This window comes from Protopterus annectens, chromosome 7.part1, assembly GCF_019279795.1.
Source record: "Protopterus annectens isolate FY-2018-M chromosome 7.part1, PAN1.0, whole genome shotgun sequence".
Lineage (NCBI taxonomy): Eukaryota > Metazoa > Chordata > Ceratodontiformes > Protopteridae > Protopterus > Protopterus annectens.
This window is the reverse complement of record NC_056740.1, coordinates 366,071,392-366,091,155: the sequence shown is the minus strand read 5'-3', so window position 1 is coordinate 366,091,155 and position 19,764 is coordinate 366,071,392. Positions and strand designations below refer to the sequence as shown.

The window sequence follows — 19,764 nt, the reverse complement described above, 5'->3', positions numbered from 1 at the left end:
ATGCGTAGGGCATACTATATGGCTCATCTCATAAATAAGGGCATAGCATCCAGGAAAAAAAGGGGTCATAACCTCACCGTACTTTTCCCTTATCAGGCCAATAACTGAGTACAATGCCCCCTTTGCTATGTACATCACTAGGCACTTACAGCAGCTAGAAGGACCACAGAGGTTCCAGACTAGAAGAATCCAGGGTATCCAACACCTATCCTATGTGGATAGGCTAAAGTCCCTCTCACTTTGTCTCGTATAGACTGCGCAGAGGGGACCTCTGTATGGCATTTAGAGCCATCTCGGACACCGCCCTGTTGGAAATGCTGCATATCCACAAATCAAAACACCACATGTGTAACGTGCACTTGGGACATAAACCTTGGCTTCAACATTAATAGAACCTGCTGGAGACACATGCGTGTCCCAGAGACTCCCCCACCTGTGGAACAGACTCCCTGTTCATGTTAAGCAGAGTACCTCTCTGTCCATGTTTAAGTGTAACCTGGATGACTGGATGGGAAATTTACCCTGAGATCCCACCTGTGTCCTTGCTTGACAGGGTGAACAGGTGCTGACCTTGGAAACATGGGCATAAATTCTTGGATAGGCTTTATTGGGCCTCATGGTCAGTAGCCTAGTAATTATCCTATGAAATAAAACTGTGATTAGATGGGTGATGCCAGTGTGGCTACAGTGGAAAGTGTCTGAAGGTTTTACAGGTTGCCACTTTTGTAGGTTGCTGAGGAAAGCATTTCAAAGTTAATTATAGGGAAGTATATCTGCTATCACTAAATCATAAGATCATGGGAGATTACTAGGCTAATGGCCCTGGGGCCCTTACAAGCCTAGCCAAGAGTTTATCCCCAAAAAAAGAAACCTGAAATCAGCACCTGTCGCCCCTGTCAATAAGGGACACAGGTGGGATCCCTGGGACAAATCTGTGGTTTCCCATCTAATCATCTAGGTTGCGCTTGAAGAGGGTCAGCAATGTACTTTCTGACATGCATGTTGCAGTCTTGTACAGTTTGAGAGGAAAAGGTCCACAGTATGCTTGGTTAGAACAGTCTGAAGTGAGACACACTTGTTCTACATTTGTTTGTGATAACAAACTAACCAAATTTAAGATTATATGGGAATTCTGGACACTGAAAGGAAAGGGCAGAAGACTGGAGTGATAACAACAGGCAGGATATAAATGAATCTAGTTCTTTTCATGGAAGGTATACAGACATTTACTTTTCAGGCTGATGAAGTTAATGGTGAAAATATCCATGCAAAAGTTTAGGTAACTACATTGTACACAATGATGTCTTTCTTGCTTTGTTTGTTACAGCTAGGGTGGTGGATAACAGAAAGCAACGTGTGTACGCTTACCAAACAGCCTGTATATATTGCAACTATTGTACTGCCTGCAAATTCTTACAAACATGACGGCTAACTTACAATGCATGCTCACAAATACTTCCAAAATACACATTTTTTAAAGCTTTTCTAGCCATATTTCCACTATGAAAGGACCACAGCCGGATGAGCAAACTGTAAGAATTGATATGACTGTAGAACACTGGAATAAACTGGAAATAACGGAACAAAACTGAGATGAGGCTGGAATGAATGCCTTAATCTGTTAATTACCCAGAACTATGTTGAACAGGTGCCAGTCTCTCCTTTATGTGCCAAATCCTCTTGTATGTTTCAGAAAAAGTCTGCATACACAGTAGTTTGGTCAACAATATCCAAAACAAATGTTTCTGTCTTCAATAACAGTGCTGATGAACTAAAAAAATCCGTAGCTTCTGCACTCTTATTCCTTTTCTTCTGAATAATATAATTAATAAATATTCTGGAATGCTGGATATTTGACCTGACTTCTGCACTCACTCTAGTGAATATACCAAACTTTTGTGGACTGCAATGCTTTTCTGTGTATCAGTCCAAATGAACTAACAGTGTCTGAAGTATCTCCTAATAAAACCAAAACCCTGTAAATTTCTACATGCCTCTTACTTTGGTTCCCAAGCCTAGTACAATCTAAACAAGATCTGTTTGTACTCAATGTACTGCACATTCTGTTAACGCATTTAATCTTATCAATATTCTTCACTGAAGGTTACAGAGATTCCTTTCGGTTGAATCTGCATGTGAAACGAAGATATATGTTGCTTTAATAAGGCTGAATTTCTAAGCCCATGCAAACAGAATATTATAGGTCTAACAAAATACATTTTAATTAAACCAGATCTTACACAAACCCAGTGAAAAAAAAATAATAAGAATGACAATAATGACTGGGAAGTACCAAAGTGAGACATCTATCATGGCAATATGAAATTTTCCAGGACGCAACATACCCACCCAGGAAAGTAGGGGAGGGGGGCTATATCTCCTCCAAAAGACCCGTCATTTGTAGTGTACCCTAGGGTTCAGTGCTAAGGCCACTCCTATTTGGCAATTATTACTCAGAGGTCAAAGCAAATATTAAGGGTTTGTTTGAAAAGGGCTGTAAATTTGGTGCTATTAAACTCTCCAGAGGCCACCAAGATTAACCTTTCCCAAACAAATAGATAGTGTCATAACCACGGGCTAAAAATAAATGTCAGAACATGTATAATACTCTCTTTATGCAAGCAGGATGTCCCCTGTAACAATCACATTAGCAAAACACCCCAGAAAAAAAAAAATCAATCCAGTAGTTAAGGACATGGGAACAAACCTATGGAGACAGACTGTCTTTCTATCACCAGGTATCCACTATTCCAAGTCATTTTTCACTGAATAGCATATTAGGAAGGGTATAGAGTCTAGGCCCAGGCATGTGGCACTTTTTAGGCTGTTCATCACTTATAATGCCACACTTCACCATGTCCCTATCCAAAACATTTAGGACAACCTGAATGATTACAATGCTTTCACATACAAGAAAAAAAATATCAAGGGCTTAAATTATAAGAACTACATAGATATATATCATATAGAATACTCCTTTAGAACAGTCTCTCTCTCTCAAAATAAAATAAAAGTACTTCCCTTACTCTATTAAAACATAATCTGAATGAATGGATAGGAAACTGCAAATTCAATGCTGCTTTAGCACCCTTATCCCCAGCTCTGGGTTATTCATACAAATTACGAGGCCTAAAAAAAGTTCATGGGAATGCAGGGCTGGGCTTCTAAAGATCTTCATGGATCAATACCCTAGTAAATACCTATAAATAACCAGTGGATTTCACTCTGCTGCCAAAATAAAAGCTCACTTTTAAGAATCCTATTAAGGTGTTTCAGATATAAAACAGTTTATGAAACTGTTTAAAATTAGTAGATTATTTTCTAAATATTCTTTAAGTTTTTTCCCCACAGGCTGGAGCTACCCAAATAAAAAATATACTTCTATAAAAACAGACAGCTGGTAGCCCTGCATACTGGTGATTCCAGACTCAGAACTTCTTAGTATGAAGAATGTGATTTTGAAAAACAAATATGGATTAAGCCAAATCTAACTATGTCGCATTTAATAAAAACATATTTCCCTTTGGGATACTTTAATGCTGCATCTTAAAAGAAAGCATTCCAATACCTACCTGCTTAACAAAATGCAATATGCATTCAAAGAATACTGCCACAACTAGCTTAATCCGTTTATTTATTTTGCACTGTGACTGAAAATGAGCAACAAAGTGTGTTGATTTATTACACAACATGCACTAAATAAATAATTAGAACAAATATCACCACAAACATACAAAAACTCACACACAAACATCAGTCTGTTTCTGCTCAATATAGTTTTTCAGGTAAGCCGATTGTGAATACTTGAGGTAATGTGCTAAATAATGTCTTGGTGCTCGGATCATGGCTAAAAAGAATCCCTAGATCACTCATCATAACTGATAAACAGATTCAAATAAACACCTGTCCCTTTCTCATTACCTAAATTTAGGCTCTAAATAAAAATCTGCAAAAACAACAGAGACCTCCAAAGCAGACACCCAAGCAACCTCCACACCCCAACACAAACCATGAAACACATACTTCACATAATCAGTGTGCCACGCAATCACAGCCCTTAAGGCAAAATAACATACCCAACACACTAGTAATAGGTGACTCTATAGTCAGGCACACTGATGTCCCACTAACTAGGCTGGACAGAAGGTTACAGTTAGCTGCCTGTCGGACGCCAGGATCCACCACATAACACAAGCACTCAGATCACTCCAGAACAAGTACAAATACAATTTTGTCATTGTCCATGTTGGTGTGAATGACCAGAGATGTACCTCCCTGGACTACATGAAAAAAGACATGGAAAAGCTCTCTGATCAAGTAGTCCAGGCCTGTAGTACTCTGAGCCTGAGCAGCATCCTGCCCTCACCAAGAATGCCACCACAGTATAAAGAAAAAATGATCAGTTTCAACAACTGGCTAAGTTTCAGGTGTCATTCAACGAAGATCCAGTATCTGTCCACCTAGGATGACATGCTCGATAAGCCACATTGCTTCGCAAGAGATGGTTTGTACCAGTCACCCTTAGGCTTTCGAATACTGGCCAAGGCTTTTGCCGCCCCCATAGTGCCTTTTTTAGGCAAGGCTCAAAAAGACAAATCCACCACAGTAAATAGCACAAGTAACCAAAAACTGAGGGTAATGCTACTCAACGCCAGAAGTCTAAACCTCAAAATGCATGCACTCGAGGCACTCCTCAGTATGGAGAACATAGATATCTGTGCAGTAACAGAAACCTGGTTTAAGGCTTCTGAGAGCACTCCAGCACTACCAGGCTATAACTCATACCATACTTTTCGGCCACAGAACCCGGATCGAAACACAAAAGGTGGGGGTGATTTCATATTCATCAAGGATACCCACACCTCCAGGTTAGTGGCACAGTACAATGCCACAGAGATCATCTATGTGCAACTAATAACGGGCAAAACTGCAATTCAAATTGTAGCTGGCTACAGATCACCCACCATACCCAGGACCCCCATTCCGCATTTCTGGAGACACTAGAAAATATGAAGGTCCTACTAAACGCCCTAATATTGGGTGATTTCAAGTACCCAAACATTAACTGGGAGAACTACTCAAGTACTAACTCCCTTGCCCAATGCTTCCTAGAATTTATAAACTCGAACGCCCTGGATCAACTGGTCAACACCACCACCAGAGGTGACAACATATGGACCTGGTCATCACCAACATGGGAGACCGGTGTTCTACACCGGAGGTCAAACCCTCGCTAGTTAGATCAGACCATAGGACTAATCAGTCTGGATATCCACATTCCGCCCCCACCCCCAATCAAGGAAACCACCGTGAAAAACTTTTCAAAAGCAAACTTCACATTACTTAAGACCAAGGTGGAAAGGTTCACAGCCCCCATGCTAAAGGACAATGCTGTCCAAGCTGCTGAATCCCTTACAGAGGCACTCTTATGAGCACCTGCAAGAATGCATGGATTGCGCTATCCCAAGCAAAACCAAGATTCACTACTCCAAGAAAAGGAAACCAGTCTGGTGAACCCCTGCCATAAACAAGCTATACAACAGAAGGAAGAAACTAGTGCAGAAGAGTAAAATCCCAAGAAGGAAATACATACCTAATCAGTACCAGCAAGAAACTATGATCCTTCATAAAATCATCCAAGGCTAGCTTTGAAAGAAAAATTGCCAAGGACTTCAAAGATAACCACAAAGCGCTGTTTAGCTATGTCAAGAACCTAAGTGGAAACTCTCAGATCTGTTCCGAGTTAGTGCAGAATGGCACAAAATACACTGAACCGACTGATATTGCCAACATTCTGGCAGACAGGTTTAGTGCAAACTTCACCCCCCATCTCACCCTTAAAGGGCCCACAACCATTGCAGAAGAATGTAGTGCCCCGGCAATCACTGATACACAGGTTAAAACAGCCCTATCCAAAGCCAAAAATACAGCTTCAATGGGACCAGACGGTGTCCCAGGCTGTGTCTTACACAAGCTCCAAAATGAACTAACCCCTCACCTAAACACACTGTTCAAACTCAGCCTCTCTACAGGCTACGTACCCATAGAGTGGTGCACAGCAACAGTTATCCCGCTCCACAAAGGTGGAGCTACAATGGACCCCAGGAACTATCGTCCTATAAGCCTGACTAGCCTGGTCTGCAAGGCTATGGAGCACATCATCATGGAATTCATTAACAGAGACATTGGGAACCTTCAAACATTGGACCCTACCCAGTTTAGCTTTGTTAAGGGCAGATCATGCCTTCTAAACCTGGTGGACTTCTTTAAGACAGTTACCAAGGCTTTAGACAAGGGAAAGGAGGTCAACACAGCCTTCCTAGACCTCGCAAAGGCTTTCAATACCGTTCCCCATTCTGGTATTATAGACAAGTTCACCAGCCTGAACATAAACCCCTACGTCACAAGATGGGTTGCCAACCGGCTCACAGATAGAACTCACATGGTGAGAGTTACAGGCTCTAGGTCCGACTCTAAACCAGTTACAAGTGGCATCCCCCAGGGCTCAGTCCTGGGACCCCTCCTGTTCAGTGTATACTTCTCAGAGGTACAGGCAAACACAGGAGGACTATGGCTGATCAAGTTCGCAAACGACTGCAAACTGGGGGCCATAACTGACTCTCCAGATAAATACAGACATCCTCCAGAAGGGCCTCACTGAGAAGGATACCTGGTGTCAAAATCATGGCCTCAAGCTAAATGCCAAAAAAGTGCATAGTCATCCCCTTTGGAAAAAACAATGTACCCGTGAATTACCACTTACGTGGTAGTCCCCTAAATACAGAAAATGTAATAAGGGATTTGGGGACCCAAGTAGATAGTAATCTCTCCTTTGATAATCATATTGCCAAGGTGGTTAGAAAATCCTTCTATGTGACCCACCTAATCACAAAAGGGTTCACATCTAGAACAAAAAAGAGGTTACTGTGCCCCTCTACTCATCACTCATCAGACCCATCATAGAGTACAACACCCCATTTGGGATGTACCTTACAAGACACCTGCAACAGCTGGAAAGACCACAGAAGTACCTCACCAAGAAGATTACTGGCCTCAAATATATCCCCTATGCAGACCGACTGAAGAAACTCCAGCTGTACTCGGTTGCATACCGTTTACTCAGAGGGGACCTCTGCCTGGCATACAAGGCCATGTCCAACCCAGAATTGATGGACATGCTCCACCTAAAAAAAAAAAAAAAAAAATCCCCAAGAGCCACATGCTCTAGGGATCTAAACCTTACCACAATGATAAATAAGACATGCTGGAGGGATAGATTCATATCCCAGAGATTCCCCATGCTTTGGAACAGGATTCCAATCTACATTAGGCAGAGCCCCTCACTAACATTCTTCAAGAGAAACCTTGACGAATGGATAGGAGACAGAAAGTTTACCCCGGAGATCACTGCACTCCCTGTGCTGGACAGAGGCACAGAGAACTAATGGCTCTGCTTGACCGAGGCACAGGGAACTAATCTAAGGGGGCGGCGAAAGCCAACACATTCTGGCTCGGCTTAAAGATGCCCTCAGGCAGACAGCCGAGTACTTACCTATGAACCTATAATTCCTGTTTGGCTCTGTAGAAAACAATAATGGGTAAATACCTGTAATAGGTTTATTGTTACCGCTGTCACTATGTAGCAATCTAGGATTACTTTTTCTCTACACTTCTTCAAAATGCACTCTTAGGAATGTAAATGTACACCTACAGATAACTACAAACACTCCCTTTTTTAAACTAGGTGATCTTGTAATGCAAAGTCCATTCTGCTGGTGATGTTTGAGAACTTCTGCACTACACGTGCATCTTCCTTCTACTATACTGAAGTACTTCTCTCTAAAAAGGAGAAAAAAATGATTCTTACACACAGGAATAATGCTGCACACCAACAAAACGATTACAGAAGCAATAAATATGCTCTTTTCTGAGAAATTTTACGTGTCATATAATTAAAAAAAAAATAAAAACAAACAATGAAGCTTAGACTTACAAATTACAATGTCCATAATGTTCTCTAAAACGATCAAGCATTTGGTAAAAGTCTTGTAACTGCTACAGCCTCTTAAAGGAGAGCTCTACTCAAAATATCAAGTTTTTCTTTCTAAATAGCAAATTTTCTTTCTGTAATCCAACACTAAACAGATCACAAAGAAAAAAAATTTAATAATTAGGTACTTTTCCGTTATCGGGTCAACATTTTGCAACACACACTTCTGAACACATCATCCGATTTCTCAAAGGCCTTTCTCCCCAAGCTCACTTCACAATTAATAAATTGACTCTTTTGAGTACTATTAACAGTTCAGATGAAATCCTGATACATGAAAGGACGAAAGCAATTCAAAGGACGAAAGCAATTCAATGTGCTATTAAATGTTGCGGCAAAATAAAGACGGCGAAGTACCGCTACTGTCAGCCTAATTACATGTTCACATTGTCAAAAGATGTCTGGATTTTCCCCAAGCCCTTTCTCCACATTGTCAGTTCATCCTTTCCTCACATTCATACATCTGTCTCCGTCTGATTACTTCAAAAACTCCACAGTTACACATGTCCGAATGTAACCATCTTAAAAAGTCCCACGTTTTATTTTCCACATGCCCCCTTGTCACAAACAGTTCCATATGTAATATGTGCATTGTTATGCCGAACTAGAAATAAACTGTGCATACTTTTCAACAAACTGGCAGATGTGATTTTAAAAAGACCCAGTGTACATACCTAGTAAGGAACCATTCTCCGGAGATAAATGAAAATTATGCTAGAAAAGTCAGTGTAGTCCATTCAGCTTGTAATATAGCTCAGTCTGAGGTGCTTAATGCACGTTTTTTTTTTTTTTCTCTTTAGCAGTCATCACATTTGTGTACATTCTGTAGGACAGATGTTACACTCTGAATATAGCTGCAACCTAGTCACCACTCTCACAACCACAGCACCTACTGGCATGATCGATTTTACATAGAGCAAGCCTCAAAACTGTGTGAATGGAATATTTAAAAAAAAAATACAGACTTTTCAAAACCGTGTACAAACAGAGCTTGTTTTAAGATTTAAGTTCTCTTGTCCATCTATTATTTTGATGTGATTAATGAAAAGTGTAGGGTTTATTACGTCCCATTTTGATTAATATTTACGCAGTACAGCATCAGCATTTAGCCCAAAATATTATAAGCAGCACTCAGTTCACATCAACCGAACATTTTGACTGCTGCCTTGTTAATGGAGAAGTGTGTTGAGAAGTGTTGCCCCGATAACGGAAAATTACCAATATTATTATTCCACTTTTTATGTATGAACATATTTCTATTTAACTTTATTTCCTGCATTTGTCTCATCTGTTACATCAAGAATGCTACCGAAGAGTGGCAGAGTAATTAGGTTAGGTCACTTCTTCCAGCTACAAGACCATTATTAAAAAAACAACAACAAAGACTCTTACAATTGTCATTTTTATCAGTTGCACATTGCCAGCATTAAACCTCAGATAAAGTATAGCCTAGACTAGAGTCTGAACAGCAGCATGGCTTTCAAACTTAGTTTTTCTTTCCTCATACTCCTCTTCTTGTTTTCGGTATTTGAGTTTGAACATTTCTACGCTGTACTTTCTACTTTAGGTTTCTTCAGGTGTTTTGCTACAGCATTTTTGCATTGCAAACAGTGTTTTGTTGAGACAAGTCAGTGAGTTAAGGAAGGAAGATCAACTTCAAAGGTTAACTCCAGTTAAAACTGAATGCAACACAAACCAGCTCAGTCCAAGTAACACTTGTTAATTACAGAAGCCATATTTCTCACAGGTACACTCATGCCTCTCAACTTCTTAGAGCAAGAAATCTAGACAAAGCCATAAATAATGGGGAAACAAAGGCTCAAAAATAGGGACAATTTTTGAATATTGCTCTTACAAACTTAAAAAGGTCGATTAAATAACAGGTTTTGTATTAGCATGAATTTTCTGAAAGATACAGTCTGACTCTCGAATGTCAGTCATTATTTCCTAACTTCACTCCTCAAGAATTTGCCAGAAAAATTACAATTTTATGAGAACCAGACCAAAAATAAGAGGCGAAAATCTTTACAGTTGAGAGGTATAGGTACACTGAACTGCAGCTATTACTTTGCAAAGAATGACTAACTGAGACACGTTTACAAGCCTGTCATTCAAACATTCATTAAAAGGCTATGTCAGAGATAACCAGTTATGAAAACCAAAGAAGGCAAAGTAATTAAAAATAAAGATTGATGCTAGCAGTCAAAAGTAGGCAATCACAGTTCTGTTGTAAGCTGATGACAGAGAGAACCACATTGAATTATCCTCTCATCAGAGATTTCTTTCTATTCCTCTAAAATGACATTAGAAAGAAGAAGGCATTGACTGTAAACGAAAACCATGGCAGCCCCCTTTCAGGACTTTTTGAGGTATAACAAACTAGAAAATAATAGCCACTTTTATACAAAGACGTAAGTAACGCAGAAATGCTAGAAAATGTGTTTTTCCATTTAGTGGATGGGGTTTCCCTTAAGACCATTAATTTTGTTTACAACCTTAAGAAATACCTCTTACTGCAATATACAATGATCTGTGAAATAAACTGTTACTTCCAACACACTAGTATATTACATCTAATTGCATAATACAGAAAACGCGCACAGATAAATAAGACTTGATGAAATGGACAGTTCTACTCGCTTAAGTGAATACTCACATAAAGACTGAAACGACAGAATATTAGTTATCGATCATTACTCTGCTATTTTCTATAGAACCAAGTTTTTCCCCCGCAAATACAATACTCGCCCAGATGCTTACCACTTGGTATGAATAACTCAATAGAATTACATTCTGTCGAATCAACCCAGCGATGGATGGGCCGAACACTCCTGCTTCCTGAGGTGTTGTCAAACGCCCTGTTATGATAGATACTGACTGCGGTTCTAACATCTGATTAGTTCTTCTTTTCAGTCAAATCTTCCCAGTGATACTGATGTTTTCAAGATATAAACAAATGTGATTACATTTACTAAACTGCAAAGTGTGCTTTAGTTATGCAGCTTCATTGTCTGTTAACATCGGGCATATTCATAACTGGCCTTTGACTTGCAAGCGGAAGTATTTGCAAAAAAAAAAAAAATGTAAAGAGAAATGAATCATTTAGTTATTATTTTTTCTAATACTTACATGTATATCACACCCTGAAGACTCTGTGACATATTCTAAAGCTGCATACATTTTTTTATATTTTAATGATTTTGAGAAACTTGCCTCCTGTTCAGAAGGGGCGTGTGCTTTATACTGCGGTCTATAGGACATACTATTCAACAGCAGTTTGTACGTTGAGTTGGGATTGGACGCTAGTGCGCCTTGCTGTGAAGGACAGTGTGAATATGGCAGCCTTGAGGTCTTTGCTTTCTGTTGGAAAGGTATGTTGTAGTTGATTGTTAAATAGTTACCTTGTATCATTATGTTGGCTGTCAGTGTCTCTAAGACTTTTTTTCTTTTAACTAGAATGCTGTTCCTGTATTGCTGCGGAGAGAGTTCCATAGAACTGCACCAGCAACTTTGCAGGTAGGGGTTTAGCTACTTTTAGCGCTTGGTGGGGGTGGTGGTGAAGGCTCCTGTCCTGTTATAAAAGTGTTGTAGTAGTGCAGCTGCTGAAACTACTTGTGATTCTACGAGTTATGGTAGAGTACGATATAACTCTTCTCAAAAACAAAATCTCTTGGTAAAAGCCTAGACTTGTGCCCTTGTTGTTGTAAGAGATCTAGTGATCATAAATATTCGCTATATCCTTAAAATGGGTAACTTGTTCTCGTATCACTGGTTCTAATTGTAACATAACCGAATCTTTACTGCTTACAATTAATATTTAGTGCGCTGAAACAGTATTTGGACTATTCACTAGTTTAATAGCTCTCGACCTTCATCTCCAAAATGGGGAAACTTCCTGTCACGATGGGGTATGGCTAAAACTTTAGTCTTGAAGACGCATCTTTTGATGGCTTAATGATTCAATATTGTATAACCTTTATATGTGTAAGCTTTTGAGGAATATTCCTCATAATGAGGTACACTTGAGAGGTATGGTATCAAGACTGTTTATAATCTCAAGGGGGAGTATCCCTTGCTTTAAAGGGCCATGGGGTGGGGGGTGAGAGCCTTGGCCAGGTTCTGGAAACCCAGTGGTGACAGGTGAAGGGGGGGGGGGGGTGAGAGCCTTGGCCAGGTTCTGGAAACCCAGTGGTGACAGGTGAAGGGGGGGGGGGGGTGAGAGCCTTGGCCAGGTTCTGGAAACCCAGTGGTGACAGGTGAAGGCCATCTCTGGCGAAGGTGTGACTTTGTCTACACTTACCCTATGAGATACTATTTAACTGAGTTGGCTAGTATAGCTAATGTCCCCGGGAAGCAAGTGCAGTTAGGGTAGACTTGCTAAGATAACTGGATAAATATTCAACTGTTTGAGCTTCCAAAAGGAATTCCCATAATGGGAGTGCTGTATATTGGACTGTTTACTCCTATATACTTGGGTGTGTGTAGCAGCTTCATTCCACCATAAAATATGGTGGATTTAGTTTCCCACTCAAATGGGACATGACCAGACAGAATATTAGTGTGTGGATCCCTCTATAAATGACCAGACAGAAGACTAGTATATGGATCCCTCTAAACAGGGAGGGCTTACAAGTGACTTTAGGGTTTCTGTCAAGGATAGTAGTGAAAGTCAAACTTAATCTGCTTTTCTTGCAGGTGACTGTAAGAGATTCTTTAAATCGTGCATTAGATGAAGAACTGGAGAGAGATGAGAAGGTTTTCTTGCTTGGTGAGGAAGTAGCCCAGTTTGATGGTGCATACAAGGTAAGCCTTTAAATAAGGACAAGAACTGGTGGGGAAGTGCATTGTCAATCCATATATTAAAGACTCTGTTCTTTAGGTCAGCAGAGGTTTGTGGAAGAAGTATGGAGATCGGAGAGTAATAGACACACCCATTTCAGAGGTATGTAATGCATATTGGTAGACTAATATTGCCTTTAAATATCCTTTTCAAGTTCTCACAGATTTATGGTTCCTTTTTAGATGGGCTTTGCTGGAATAGCTGTTGGAGCTGCTATGGTAAGTATTGTTAGAGGTAAGTGGGCTGGACCAACAAGCCTTTCTGTTACCTTTGAGTTGTTAAGGTGGTCTGATCATTACAGAAGTGTGGAATTGGTGCTGAGAAGACACCTTAGCTTGGTAGGGGCATCACTATTGTACAAGCAAGACTTATAGGGGGCCTAGTCTACAGCTGGATATTTAACAGTTTCAGTGTGAGTAGTTGGTTACCTCCTAGATTGTTGGGCTTCATTATGGGTGTTATCAGTACAGTCAAGACTCTTGTAGCACTGTTAAGCAAGGGAGTGTTGGAGGGGTGAGCTAGATAAGACTTGAGGATGGTATGGGGCAGTCTGTTACTGCTGTCCTGAGAATGGTACTGGGGGGTGGTATGGGGCAGTCTCTTACTGCTGTCCTGAGAATGGTACTGGGGGGATTGGAACAGCTTGACTAGACCTTTATTGTGGCTGCGGTCCTAATTCTGATCTGTTGCTAATAGTAATGGGCCAATAGGCCATTCTGCAAAAAGTTCTAATGCATACATTTCTTCCTAGGCTGGCTTGAGGCCTATCTGTGAATTTATGACATTCAACTTTGCCATGCAAGCTATTGATCAAATTATCAACTCTGCAGCCAAGACGTACTACATGTCTGGAGGAATGGTTCCAGTCCCAATTGTCTTCCGAGGCCCCAATGGAGCTGCAGCTGGTGTTGCAGCCCAGCATTCCCAGTGTTTTGCTGCTTGGTATGGTCACTGTCCTGGTCTGAAGGTGGTCAGCCCATGGAGTTCAGAGGATGCTAGAGGTCTGTTGAAGGCTGCTGTTAGAGATGAAAATCCAGGTAATGACTTTCATGATATTCAAACATGCTTTAGATCCACCTGTGTGGATGTTATAAAATTTTGGTTACAACTTGCCTTTCAAAAGCATCTAGGATATTCCTTTCCATATTGCAGCTTTATACTTGGTTTAGAATAACCTTTGTTTTCTTTTAGTAATTGTTCTGGAGAATGAATTGCTGTATGGTGTTGCATTTGAACTGTCAGAAGAAGCCCAGTCTAAAGACTTTGTCGTGCCACTTGGAAAAGCCAAGATAGAAAGACAAGGTCAGTATCTTCAGTTTAAGTGTTCTTAAATTGAACTACACAGACCTTCTATAACCGTCCCTTTTGTTTAGGAAACCGCATTACCCTGGTCTCACACTCCCGAATGGTTGGAATATGTCTGGAAGCAGCTACTGTCCTGGCGAAAGAGGGGATAGAATGTGAGGTAAGAAAAACTGGGAATGCTTGTAGCCTAAAAGGCCTTTGAGATGGGTAGCTGGAAACGTGCCATAGTATAAAATTTGCCTTGGGCTTACTAGCTTAAACTAAGCACCCCAAGGATGATGGAAATATGCCCTTGACCCACACAATTTAATGCAATATTAAGTAAATGGGTCATGTTACTGGATTATGCACAAAGATAATTGTAGTTAATGATGCAATACTAAATGGCGAATAGTGGATTAAAGCTTAACTTTTTTTTTTTTTTTTTCCGTAGGTGATTAATTTGCGCAGCATTAGGCCACTTGACATTGCAGCTATAGAACAAAGTGTAATGAAGACTAATCATCTTGTGACTGTTGAAGGTGGATGGCCAATGTTTGGTGTAGGAGCTGAAATCTGTGCCCAGATAATGGAAGGTAAGTATGCCCAATTAACTTTGCCACTTGCATGTGAAAGCACCTACATTTAACTGCTCTCATGGGGTCACTGGGTAGACTATGCATGTACCATAATGTGCTGCATGTAACATCTCCTTTCCACTGAAGCTTTTACTTGGATCTTGTTTTGGTACAAATGTTGCAAGTTATGTGCACAGGATTCACTCACTGGTTGGTTGTGGGCTAGCTTGAAAGAACCAGCAGCACCCTTTTTCTGGATGGCCAGAAACCAAAGCATTGTAGCGGAGTATCCCTAATGGGCTGCTGCTGCAGTTTATGTACAATTTTAAGTGTCTCTTCTCCTATAGGGCCACTGTTTAACCACCTGGATTCCCCAGTCTACCATATGACAGGTGCCGACCTTTGCCATATGCAAAGAACATTGAAGAATACAGCTTGCCTCAGATGAAAGATTTTACACTTGTAAAAAATCACTTGGTGTTGGCAATACATTCTTCCACTAGTGTAAACTTGGTAATTTTGCAAGTGGTTGTGTTCCTCTGAATTCAGGAAGTGAAATAAAGATTTGATTTGTATTGTGTTGCTGTGTTTTGTACTTGGATTATCTTGTGTCTGAGTGACTACGTTGTGCTAGAAGTAACCTTTAGTTGGATCAGCTTAAGCTGACTTGACCCTCATCAAGGTCTGGCAGGATATGGAGAGGGATATTCCACCAAAATGCTTGTTGCTGGTCTAGCAGCAGCACCAAAATGCTTGTTGCTGGTCTGTAGCAGCAGCAAGTCTCTGAACTAACTTGAATGAATGTAAGCAGGTTCCTCGGGTACCAGTAATGTTGTCTCCACATGGAAGTGGTTGAGGAACTTGATCCTGTAATAAGTACAGGCTGGGTTATGTAAAGACTGAGCATTTTAGCTGAATGCTAGCAAGTCCTACTTGTGGAACGATTTTTATCTTAAGTCACTTCTGTTGTAATGTAGTGCAGTTATCTGCATGCTGGAGCACAATGATGGCAAACTTCACTTAAAGTGGGAGCTTTTAGGAGCAAAAACATGTGCAGTAATAGCAAGGGAATGTTTGTGCAGTCAGTGTTAAGACCTTTGACTTTTGAAAAGCTTAAGACAAGCTTCCCTGTAAGTTTTTTGTTTTGCAGTAATTTAGACAAGCCACAAGATGGCTTAATGGTTTTACTGTAGTTGTATTTTTGCTTGATCTACAGCTTTTCATCTAAAACTTCCATCCTTCTTGGAATGGAGCTTTTTCAGTTCAGTACCTGATTCGTACATGTATATTTCAGTGAAGCTGGCTTTGTAGGAGACTTGTCCTCTCCATTGCATTTTAGGGTGTGAAGACCAGGCTTGAATATATGCTAGTGTGTAGGTGTGCATATACGAACGATTGCCTAGTCATGTACCATGCCCCTTTTATTAGGAGGGATAATGGAAGTAATACAGAGGTGGCTTACCTGACTTCAGTCATGACCCAGAGGGTGATGAGACAACTGGATGAAGGTCTGGATAAGATCACTTTAACTAGCAGATCTAGGAGCCTGTCTGCCTCTCCCATAACTTGTAACAAAGTAACTCTACAGGTGGAGTAGTCTAACATTCCATCCAACTAGACTGAAAAGTTCGTCATTATCCTTCCAGAGAGGGAGGGTAACTAATCCCCTCTTAAAGTAGAAAGGATGTGTCTGGGCTTGGATGTGGAGTAACAATCTCCCATCCATTAGTCGAAGTTGGTGCTTGGGAAGGACACATGACATGGAGCCTATTCAGAGCATGCCTCACGTTGTCACAAGTAATTTAAATCTGAATCTACTGGTTCTGATGCATTTTATCGTTGGCTCCCAGTGTCTTCCAGGGTAGTAGGCCTTTGGATGTTGGAACCTACTGCCTTTGGGTGTTGGAACCCTGAGTCCTTTACAGACTGCTCTGGCCAAGGGACATGGGCAGTACCTTGTCAGCCGATAAAAGATCGGGAACAGTACCTTATCGGTGGATAAATGATGGGGAACTGTAAATTCAAATTCTTTTGCAGTATGGGCTTGCTTTCCCTAAGATTGGAAGTTTATTCTATAGCCTTTGGGATACAGATCGGTTTATGGCAAGCTCCAAGCCTCAATGCATGTAACCCTTTCAAATCATTTTTTATTGGAGCTGGATCAGCAGAACGCTTCGCAGGTAAGGCATCTCTCCTCAAAAAGTAGACCAAGTTAAGGGATAGGGCCTTAGTTGGTCAGCATCTTTGAAGTGGCCCCAGCTTTTCTCTACATGCACTTCAGCCTTATGAGGCTGAGTACAGTGCATGCCAAGTACAATGGGACTAACTTTGTTATGCCATGCCTAAGTTGAGCCACACAGATTTCTTCACTGTAGCTAACTGGTGGTTAACGTTTAGGTCACTGTTCCTAGGTCTAGTTTTAGTGTGCCTGCAACAAGTTGCAGGAGATATCTTATTTTAGGTTATGATTAAACCTTTTTTTTTTTTTTTTTTTTTTTTAAGCATTTATTCTTTTACCATAGTTTTGGCACCAGTCATTTCTTGGGTCTGTAGGATGTCAACATTGTTGGATTCAGAGCTTGGTCATGTAACTTCTGAGCCACAGGCCCCCAGCATTGGCCTTCACTTCAGAAAAGATGCATCACAGGAGGTATCCCAACACTGACCCTGTGGGATACTGTACATTCACCTAGCCAGATGTGTCCTGGCAGTGAACCAGATGGCTACCTGTCCAGTTTTAACTTTAAGCTTTTGTATTATTCATGAGGTGGAATGTCTAGCTTTGGCCAGGTTTAGTTAAGGGGTGTACCATTCTTACCCTCTATGGCCCTGATGACAAAAGTCCACCTGACCTGAGCATGTAATACCTCCCTTCAGTAGAGTCAAATCCAGTTTTTGGAGAGTTAGGTCATTGATCAGGTCCATAAATCTTGTCCATGGCCTTGCAGATAAGACAAAGTTTATGGGGTTGTAGTTAATGGGGTCTGATGGATCATCTGCAGCAGAGGGACAACTTTTTGCAGCCCTCTTCCTCTGGGGTAAAGAGACCATTTGGAGCCTGGTTGAGGGATTCCAGTGCCCCTAAATAAGCATCCTGGAATGTTGGTAGGATCTATGCTTTAGCGAGTGCAGTAAGGATCTGGTCCCTTGTAATGACTGCTAGGGGGATGGTTGCAGGCATTTCTTTGGGTGTGGTAGGTGATTTGGGTGGGTGTGGTTTCAAACAACTTGTTGGCTATAGTTTTAGGCTGGGTGTTGACAAATAGCAGCACTAACTTGGCGCAGTGTTCCCTCTGGGGGAAATGCTTGGCAAACAAAGCCTTATCTTTCACTTGAGAGGCTCTTCCTCATAGTTTGCTTTGGCAGACTTGACCCTCTCTCTCATAGTGCCTGTACTGTCTGTTCCTACTTTGACTTTGGAAATTTTCCTTGAGTCTGTTTATGCTTGGGGTCCAGCAGGAGAGCTTAATTTTTACCAGTAATTATAGGTTTGACAGATGCAAACTGCTTGTGCTTTGAAGTAATTGGCCTTGGCAAAGATCTTTCCAAGTTTGGAGGGGGTTCCAAGTTTCCTTTTATTACTAAAGGATCGTATTTTTTGTGATCCTGCCTCACCCAGGAGGAGTTAAATGCATAGGAGGGGGCAGTATCCCCATGTTGTATCTGATTACTATGTCTAGGCAATTTGCTCCTCTAATTGGAACTAAGTTGCTCCAGGGTGTTTGCATTTGATGGTCCAAAAACTTCTGAACAGGTGACTTATGGGTCATAAGGATCACAGTATATGAAGTGATGGCTGAATTCTCCAATAATTATGGTGTTTAGGCTGAATTGTTTTAGGTTGGTGTAGTTTTCCAAGATTTTAGGGGACCTGTAGCTAGCAAGGATGAGTGGGTTGTACCTTTGGTTGGGAATAGAGCAGCTCTGCTGAGTCCATGTTGGACTGGTCTAGCAGTGTACTTGTTGGTTATGGACACTTGAGATGCATCCCTGAGTTGAGGGGATCAAAATGTATGAAAGGTTTTGTGTAGACTTTGACAGCTGGTGTGCTTGTCATGGGAGTTGCATTTCCATGAAGTACATCTGCCAGAATGAGTGCAGTTTTAATTGGTCAAAACAGTAGTCCAACTTAACTTGGCATGGCTTAAAGCACCAAAGCAACAAAGTTTTGCCAGTATCTGGCAACAGTGGAACGGAGTATAAAAATGTCTGGCAATTCATTGTGGTTTGATCACATTCTTTAAACTCTGTTTTAAAATTAAATTCCGTTAACATGAGGCAGTTAATACATTGCCACAGGATGCCTAAATCCACCAAGCCACAAAGAGGTGATTGGGGGGGGGCCCTATCCATTATACCAGATCATTTGTAGATGGAAGAAGAGAAGTCACTTACAGGTTAACCTGCATTGGGTTGCCCTCTGTACAAACCGGCAGCTATGAGCAGTCAAGATGGCACTTCCATAGAGGATCTTAAACTGGAAAGGTTTATATACAAGGCATGGGTAACTGACTTTTATACCAGCAGGATGAAGGACTTGCACAGTTAAGCCTTCAGGCGAATGTGGATGGGTTGAATTAGCCTTCTGTTCCCAGCAGAATGTAGAGTAAAATGCCATGTAAAATTAACTGGTTTTGAGCAACTGCATGTTTTATCAAGGTCTAATCCTGATTTACCAGGTCAGCTCTTATGGAGTAACTAAGCCTGAGTGGCCATTTTCCCCAAAAGGCACTTGTGTATTTTTGGCATTGAGTTAACCTGTTTGTTAGACCTTCTAAGATGTTTGTGTGGGGATCTGATGGCTCCTAATGTTCAGTTATCTGAACTTGGTTAGCCAAAGGCCCTTGGACATCTCAGAGGTGGAAGTAGAAGCAGCCTTTGTACAGAGTCCTGAGGTATCCCACTTGTAATGGGTCTCTAGGTGGGCTACTGTAGGTTGTGGATTTTGTTGTAGAGGTCTCCTTGGGTCCTATCCTCCATATGCTAACTATCTCTAGTTTAGCAGTAGACTA

General features: G+C 41.0%; 2 protein-coding genes across 5 annotated transcripts in view; one reads left to right on the top strand and one right to left on the bottom strand.

The window, feature by feature from the left end:
• KCTD6 (potassium channel tetramerization domain containing 6) overlaps window positions 1-11,248 on the bottom strand; it is a 269,008-nt gene extending 257,760 nt beyond the window's left edge. For 2 of the 4 annotated variants that reach the window (XM_044078804.1, XM_044078805.1), the window contains exon 1: window positions 11,180-11,248. In XM_044078804.1, coding sequence (XP_043934739.1) covers window positions 11,180-11,211 — 32 coding nt within the window. In that variant the 5' untranslated portion in view covers window positions 11,212-11,248. Of the gene's footprint in view, window positions 1-10,706; window positions 11,050-11,179 lie in introns of those variants that run through there. The other 2 variants (XM_044078807.1, XM_044078806.1) reach the window with 2 other exon arrangements.
• Window positions 11,245-19,764, top strand: part of LOC122807777 (pyruvate dehydrogenase E1 component subunit beta, mitochondrial-like) — a 67,955-nt gene continuing 59,435 nt past the window's right edge. The window contains exons 1-9 of the mRNA XM_044078802.1: window positions 11,245-11,421; window positions 11,507-11,566; window positions 12,746-12,853; window positions 12,930-12,992; window positions 13,073-13,108; window positions 13,642-13,927; window positions 14,082-14,192; window positions 14,264-14,355; window positions 14,629-14,770. Coding sequence (XP_043934737.1) covers window positions 11,245-11,421; window positions 11,507-11,566; window positions 12,746-12,853; window positions 12,930-12,992; window positions 13,073-13,108; window positions 13,642-13,927; window positions 14,082-14,192; window positions 14,264-14,355; window positions 14,629-14,770 — 1,075 coding nt within the window. The remainder of the gene's footprint in view (window positions 11,422-11,506; window positions 11,567-12,745; window positions 12,854-12,929; window positions 12,993-13,072; window positions 13,109-13,641; window positions 13,928-14,081; window positions 14,193-14,263; window positions 14,356-14,628; window positions 14,771-19,764) is intronic.